At 53.3% G+C, this 7,933-nt stretch overlaps 1 protein-coding gene across 1 annotated transcript in view; it reads right to left on the reverse strand.

Moving 5' to 3' along the window:
* Positions 1-354: 354 nt before the first annotated feature.
* Positions 355-7,933, reverse strand: part of CCND3 (cyclin D3) — a gene marked incomplete at its 3' end in the record, with an annotated part of 8,173 nt that continues 594 nt past the window's right edge. The window contains exons 2-3 of the mRNA XM_009879219.1: positions 1,077-1,236; positions 355-497 (exon numbers count right to left, since the gene is read on the reverse strand). Coding sequence (XP_009877521.1) covers positions 355-497; positions 1,077-1,236 — 303 coding nt within the window. The remainder of the gene's footprint in view (positions 498-1,076; positions 1,237-7,933) is intronic.

Here is a 7,933-nt window from a genome sequence, read left to right on the forward strand (position 1 = left end):
GACACCGGCGGAGGTTGGCAGATGCCGAGCCCAGCGTCTCCCTCTTGTCCTCATTCACGATTGTGAACCCGATCCTGCCAACACCTGCCCAGGCAGGGAACAGACGCTCCCCTTTGTGCTGCTTTTCAAAGGCTCCCGAGCTTGCCCCGCTCCACACAGGCAGCGCTCGGGAATCAGGAGTCGACTGCAGCCATGGGACTGAGGAAGGGTGCTCCCTCATCTCCAGGCACTCCTCAAACCAAGGGCAGCATCATTACCAACAGCCTGGTTTCCTCTCTCGAAGAAGAAGAACGAGCAGCAGAAAGAGGAAGAGTTTCCACCCAAAAAAGCCAAACCTCCGCAGTGAACACTCACCACCTCCGTGCCAGTGATGCTGGCCAGCAGCTCGGTGATGGCTTCGCCAGTGAAATCGTTCACAGAGACCGTCAGGCCGTGGATCGCCGCTCCGATACTGCCCGTCGCAATCATGGAGGGCGGGTACATGGCAAAAGTGTGGTCTAGAGCCAGGAAGGGGGACGCAAGTGTGAAAAAGAAACCATCATTAGCGAGGATGTGTGTGGTAAACTCTTGAGATTGGGATTTCCCTGGAAAACTAGAGGGGGCTCTCCAGCTTAACGTGGAGAAGTGGAAGCGAAGCAATGGGAAACAGGCTGAGCATCAGAGCAGCAACCTTCACTAACCCACTGCTGTGGGTCTGCCCCACCAAAAGAAGTCCTGAAGATGAGGTTGCTCTAGTGACTTAGAGCAAGGCTGATAAAAGCTCAGAGTCAGCCCTGCCTTCACCCTGGATGACCTCCCAGAGCCCCACCCCGCACAGCAGAAGGGGTGGCATGGTGGCTTTGCTCTCTCCAGGCACCCACTAAGAGCCCCCAGGATTGTTCTCTCTCTTTGTCGGGGATAGAAAACACATAACTGAGCAGCTAAATTCCGACTGGAATGAAGGAAGACATTCAGCTCCCTAAAAAGCCAGGGCATTGGAGTCCAGTGCCAGGCTTACCCAGCAAGCCCGGCTCAAGCTCAGGCTCCCCTGCCTGCAGCGGGCAGCCCACCCTCCTCCAGCGGGAGCAGGCACCCACCTGTGGCACACAGGGCGATGAAGGTCTGTGCGTGTTTCTTCACCAGCTCCATCTTGTCCTTAGGCAGCGGGAGGTGATAGAGGATGTGAGCCAAGAAATCGTTTGCTATCACTGACACCAGGTCCCACTTTAGCTTCTCCAGGACTAGAACCTCCCAATCCTGCAGACAGACAGACGGACAGCACTTACTCAGCGAGGCGAGGCCAGGCACAAACAACAGACTCAAGGGCAGATAAAGCCAGGGTTGGGGAAGGGACTGCGGAACGTTACAATCCCTGAGACAGGGAAGAAAAAGAGGGGACGTCGTTGCTCTGCGACTGTGACACAAATCCAGCCCTGAGCTGTTGCAAAGCCAGGAGTAAAGATCAGAAGAGGAAGCGATAAATCTGGTTTCTTCTTTCCAACGTGCAGTTGGATCAGCCTCTGGCACTCCTCTGCTTTGCAAGGTCGCTGCAACAGCCCACAGAGGAAAAAATAGCAAGGAGCAGTAGGCACACCATTGCCATATTCCTTCTCCACTCCTGAAAGCAGAAGCTCATGTCCAGGCTCCCAGGAGCGATCTAGCTTGGGGCTCACAGCATTCCAACAAAGGGAATAGAGAAGGTCACCTCTGCGTGCCTCTCCAAGGCCTTGACTCCCTCCTGCCGGGGCTCCTCCGCAGGAAGCAGCAGCTTCTCCGGAGCCAGCCCCTCCGCATCACGTGTTGAAGCAGCGGAAGGTAACTCAAACACAGCTGAGCTTTCAGGGCTGTATCCAGAGCCCAAGCTCCTGTATGAGATTTTCAGTCCCTACAGAGCTCAGGGGCTGTGACAAGGTGCTGAGGTCTTCAGCCCAACAAACGGTGGAAACGCAGCCCAGGAGGTCCCAGGCTGGCCACGAGCATTTTGGCTGAGCCTCCCCTAGTCATTACACCTCTTCTCTGCCAAGACAGCCTCCTGCCACGCTCAGCAAAGCATCCCCAGCAGCTTGTCAGGGGCAAGAGGCACTGAACAGCCGTGCTAACACCCACCTCTCCCACTGACACACAGGCAACAGCTCACTGGTACTTCCCAGGTACATGCCTGGTGGCTGCCAACGTCTCCGTCCCATGCGGTGGGGCTCTCTCTAAGCATCTAACAGAGATTTCTGCATTATTTTTCCCAAGCCAGTCTCTGCACAATCTGCGAGCTGCAGAACAGATGGTGGGGAGACCAGGTGCTCCCCGTGGATTTCAACTGGAGGCCGGGCTGCTCCTCTCATCTGCTCAGCCTTTCCTCGGCTCTTCCAACTCTGGGCATTAGTCCTACCGCTGACAAGAAAAGCAAAGTGCAGAGCAAGCACGGCCAAGCCCTTGGCAGTTATCACCCAGCAAGTGTCAGTGTTACAGGTGGGACCAAAGCACCCACCCAGCAAGGTATAAGCAAGGGGAGCCCCATGATTAAAGCCCTAGCGGAGAATTTGGGACCCCTGCACTCGGTTCCCCGCTCTGCCGTCAATGGCAAACTCTACGTGACTCAGATCGAGCAGCAGCTGGACTCGGAGGCCACGCACGTGGTGGCCTCGCTGGGCCGGGGGGCTTCAATGTTGTCGGGGAACAACCACGTCACTGCCAGAGCAGTCTCAGGAGAAGTGAGAACAGAGTCTTCCAGGATCATTTCCCTTCCCATCCCAGCAGGGATGTCACAGGCAGCCCACACCCAGCTGCCTGAGCCTCTCTGCCAGTCCCAATTCCCCCATGTCCCGAGCTACAAGGAAGATCTCTGGCCCCCAATTTCTCTCACTCTCTGCACCAGTAGAAAATCTGGGTTTGGCAACAGGTAGGCCAGAAAGGCCACAGAAGCAGCTCCTCCCTGTCCCTCCTCCCTGCTAGCAGGGGGTGACAGTGGCCCTGCAGATGTGCTGGGAAAGGAAAGCATCCTGCAAGCTCCAGGTTTGTAAGGACAGAGATTAATTGGGATTTGTACCAGGTATCTTCATTTCAGGATCTGGTCCTACCCAGCAGAGTATCTATTCTTTTTCCAAGTAGTTGAGGTTTACAAGGTCAATGCTCCCCACAGACGTGCCAAAGGGCTGCCACAACAGATGGATTTGAAGAAGTGAGATTGTTCATAAGGGCACATCTCCCTTTTCTATCTCTTTTTTTTTTTTTAAAATCCGCTCTTTCCCCTTACACAACAATACCAGTTCTGGGTTGCTTAAATGAGCAGCATTGCTCAACCTCCTTCAAATCCTCCATGAGGTGAAACGTGCTCGTTGCCATTTCACAGCCTGCACTTCTTCAACCAGAAAGCAGGGCTTCACTGTTCTCCCTTTCGAAGGCCAGTCTTTCTATATGTTTTAGCCAAATCCACTGGATAAAAGCAAGAAGCCGCCTCGCAATGAGCACCAGAGACTAACGAGCACAGGCTACTGAGGGTACCTGGTTCAGTGGGCGGATTGGAACGGAGGGGAGATGCCAGGCTTAGGTAAGAATCAGACAAACCAGGTAGTGCTGGTGACACAAGGGAAGAGCCACTGGAGGTGGAGAGCTCTGAGTGTTGTCCTATAGAAGATCCAGGGTGCAGCCCAGCTCAGCCACGACACCTCACCTGGGGCGAGCTGGCTCCTGTCCCACCAGGATTGATCCAGGACAACAGCTTGTCCGTTCACAATGCACAAAAGCAGCTCTTTTCCAGCCAGTACACAGGTTCATCGTCTTCTTAAAAACCTCGGCCTGATCCCGCGCCCCAGCCGGCGCTCGGGATGCCAGCTGAAGGCGACAGGCGCCAAGGACTGTCACCAGCTCACAGGATTTAGCTCGGGGAAGCCTCTCTCCTGCCAAACCACCCCGCTCCTCACTTCTCTCCTGCTAACCCTGGGGACTTCCCGCTCATGTCAGAATCTCTGAATCACTTTATCTGTGGAAGAAGCAGAACAAAAGGCTGCAAGAGATAGGCAGGCAGGTTTGCGACAGCAGCGCCACTCCGTATAGCAAACATCCTTTTCCTGGCATTTTGTTTTGCACCTAATTGAATCAGTCTCTGCCTGCCTAATGAAAGAGAGGAAGAAAGTGGAAAATGTTCCTTTGTTTCTCCAGCCTGCGGAGCGCACCCTCCTCGTGGAAGGGCTGCAAGCTGCCAGCACTGCCCACGGAGCATCCCTTTGCTGGGAATTCATCGGGTCCCCCTTCTGCAAGATCCCCCAGGGCAGAGCCCCCCACGCTTGGCCAGACTCTAGGGGCGGGAATTGCAGAGCAGCTGAGCTTCCCCCCTGCGAGCTTGCTCCTTTGATGTCTCCTGGCTGCATCCCACAAGAAAGAAAGAAAAAGGAAGGAAAGCAACAACTATCTCCCATTGTCTCCCCAGCTCTGACGAGGTGATCTCAGAGCACAGTCCTCTTGAAGTGAAACAGCCTCAAGCCCCTGGTTGCGCCCGCCGCCCCACCTCCCCAAGACAGACGTGAGCCGCGAGCGGAGACCGTTTTACTCAAGTTACAGCTCTGCCAACTCAGTCTGGGATGTGACAGTCACACCAGCTTCTCTCCTTTTCATGTAGTGACAGTCACTGCACATTAAGCTCAGCAACACCCACACACCGCTGTGCCTACAAGGAGTGAGTGTCAACCTATCTGGTGAGGCTGCACAGGGAGCAGAGAGCCCAGGTCCCCGCTGCAGCAGCCCTATCTGCAGGAGAAAAGGAAGCTGCGCTCAATTTCTGTCACTCGAGTTGGTGAAGTGCCATTTTACGTTATCACAGACTCAGTGGGACACCAGCGAAGCAGGAGCAAGCTGCGCTCCGTGGTGCTCACGAGCTGACTCAAAAAGAGGGTGGAAAGAGCTGCCGGTGTTGCTCTGGCCACCCACCCTACCCAGCAGCTGAGACACAGCTACAGAAATGAGCAGCCGTGAGAGCAAATAGGAAATCTGGGGTAAACGTTTGTTTCCATCCCCTGACCAGAATTCAAGGGTAAAGGTGCCCAACTTTAGGTGCAGAAACGGTTGTATCTGTCCCACCCGTGCAACAAGCAGAATGTAAAAGCGTAAATCACAGGCCTGTGCTCTGGAAAGGCAATGCTCTGTCACAGGTGACCATCCCTTTCTGCTCAGCTCTTATCTCTTTTTCTTATTTCCATTCCTCAGGGTCTGCTGCCAATGCTGCTCCCTTCATCTGTGTAGTGACTTGATCTTGCTTACAGTCTTTCCTAGGAAATACCTGGCAGTTTGGAAAACTAACCTTAGGTTAAAGATTTCAAAGGCAGGACAATGTATTAGGGGCAAACCAGGCAGATGAAGGTGGCCTGCAACTGCTCTCCCCAACTTTCAAGCAGCTGAACACTCTCTTGCTCATGCCAGAAAAGCCTTTATTAAAAAAAAAAAAAAAAAAAAAAAGGTAGGTTAGATAACACCCTTGACGGAAATCCAACTTCCTCCAAATGGACAAGTGTCTCGTTGCATCATTTCCTTCTCCCTAGAATAACTTCATCAAGATTTTGTTTCAAATGTGTCCTTTCTAAACTGCTGAGCTGGTGCCAAGCATCCCGGCAAGAGAAGGAAGCAAACATACTGGGAAAGTGAGCCAGCTTCCTCCGAAAGGCCAGGGAGGACACGCTGGAAGCTGAAATGGCACCGATCCATGCGAAGGGGCCAGGATGCACCATTGTCCAAGCCTTGATGAAGAAGCTCCCCTTCCCCTCCCCACCCCATTCCACTGCAAGATTGTGAAAGAGAAGTGACATTACTACGATTAGCACAGAGGAGGAAAACAGCAGCTCGCCCTGGTTTTGTAATCAGGGTATTAACTGTTCTCAGGTCCCAAAGCAAAGACAAATCCTTCACGTATCTTCAGATGTAACCTCCGCCCCCTCTTCAGCAACGGGAGGCTGAAGCAGGATCTGCTCCAAACAGGGTTAAACATCTACCGAAAGCCTTGTGGTGGGCAGAGAGAGATGACCACCAGATCATTCCTGTCCCCCCATCTGCAGACGCCCCAGCACCGATCCTGAAGGGCTGTGGCTGGTTTGTGATGCCTTCTGCCGAGCGCTTTGGCTAGTGCCGACTACCAGGAACAAACCCCTGCGCTGCTGAGTGCTCACGGCCACCCCCTTGGGAAAGGGGCAAGGGATCCTAATTTGCCTAGAAAAGCTATTTTGCCTACCCTAAGGAAGGACTTTTGAACTCCAGAATGAAGCCGCTCTTGCCCACCTCAGCTGCATATTGATTCCGATGAAAGATCCGTGCCAGCCATCCGGCTGCGCCCTGAGAGCAACCCAGGATCCCGGTGGGGAAAAAGCACCAGGAAGGAAAACTCCAGCACAGAGACCTGCACAATGAGAAGTGAGCACCAGGCGGCTGACCGCGCTTTCCTCCATCTCCACCCCAACACTGCCAGGAGGAGGGAGAAGGGAAGATGAGCACTGTGGCATCGCTTAGCCACAAGACTAACCTCTGGGGGGAAGAAATAAAAAAGGCTCTGAGTGAGGAGGCATTAGCATTTGAGTGCAAGAGGGAAGGAAAGCCTCCAGGGATGGGGCACATGCTCTGCCCAGCTACCCACCTGCGTATCTCCTAACTGCTCTCCTTTGGAGGAAGCCTGATACAAACAAAACTCAAGATTCAACTGAAAAAAAAAAGCAAATCCTCACTGAGAATAAATCAGAATGAACTACAACTGAGGGGGACAGAAACCTGACACTGGCCCACAACGTGCATTTTGATCAGAGGGCACGGAGAACACTGACCGTGCCTGCTTGCCTACCAGAACACCAGCTTGTTGCCCGTACAACAGAGGCAACTTTTGCTGGCCCAGCAGAAAAGCAAATGCAAACTGACTTCCATTCCCCCCTGCCCTTTTTTCCAGCTAAATGTTAACCCCCTCATTATCATGGTGCCAATAGGAACCCCCCTGTTACATGCTGGGATTAGCTTCACATGATGGATCCAAGACGTGGGAAGACAGACAGAATCCATCACTGGATGAGAAAGTGCTCTCAAGGATGAAGCTTTACTGCCAAAGCAGGAGAAAGCCTTCACACCCAGAGGTTTTGCAGCAGGATGCTGCAGCATCCAGAGAAGCTACGAGCACTTTTGTTTCCTCTGTGCTTTCCCATCCCTCACCACTATTCATGGTAATGATCCACGTACTTTTTCTGTGTGTACTAATTAAGGCAACAACCACCCACAAACTACTACAGGGAGAGAGGTATGGAGGTGAGGGGATTTTCCCCAGCCTTCACAGGCACTTGGAAAAACCATGTTCATACTAGAGCTCTCCAGTTACCAGAACTGCCTTCCGATTCACACCTGAAAGTTTTGTGGGTTCACTCCCCACCCTGGGGACAAATCACATTCAGATCATCTCACCCACCTCAGCCCCTAAAACACAGATATTGAATAAGGTGATGACTAACCCTGAGAAACTCTTATAGACAAACCGTCTCCAGGGATGTTTGTTACTCGAAGTGAGGTGGCCGTTTCCTCCCGAGGGCTCTCACCTACCAGCATGGAAGGCCCCCAAGAAAACGGGGTCTCCAACTTCCTCCCCCATCGGCAAAGTTTAACTCGGAGGTTTGGATCTTTGCTTTGAACTTTTATCAGGCGTGAAAACCCTTTGCCTTTCAAAGCCTACACAGCTTTTGCCCGAGCAAAAGAGACGGAAGAGCCCTACCTGAACTCAGCAGGACCCGGGCAGCAGCAAGGTCTCACTCGTTTCCATGACCTCGGCAGCACTGTCAGCCTCGGCGCTACAACCCAGCCAGCTGGAAGCCAGTTCAGAAGAGCTCCCCCCGCCCCACTTTGCTGGTTAACTCTCCCCTTAAAGCTTCATTTTTCCTGTTGGTGTGGAAACGCATCTCCCACGTCACGCCCCTTGACAGCCGGGGCAAGCCAGAGCCGCACGCCCCAG

This window comes from Apaloderma vittatum, unplaced genomic scaffold (genome assembly GCF_000703405.1).
Source record: "Apaloderma vittatum isolate BGI_N311 unplaced genomic scaffold, ASM70340v1 scaffold38950, whole genome shotgun sequence".
Lineage (NCBI taxonomy): Eukaryota > Metazoa > Chordata > Aves > Trogoniformes > Trogonidae > Apaloderma > Apaloderma vittatum.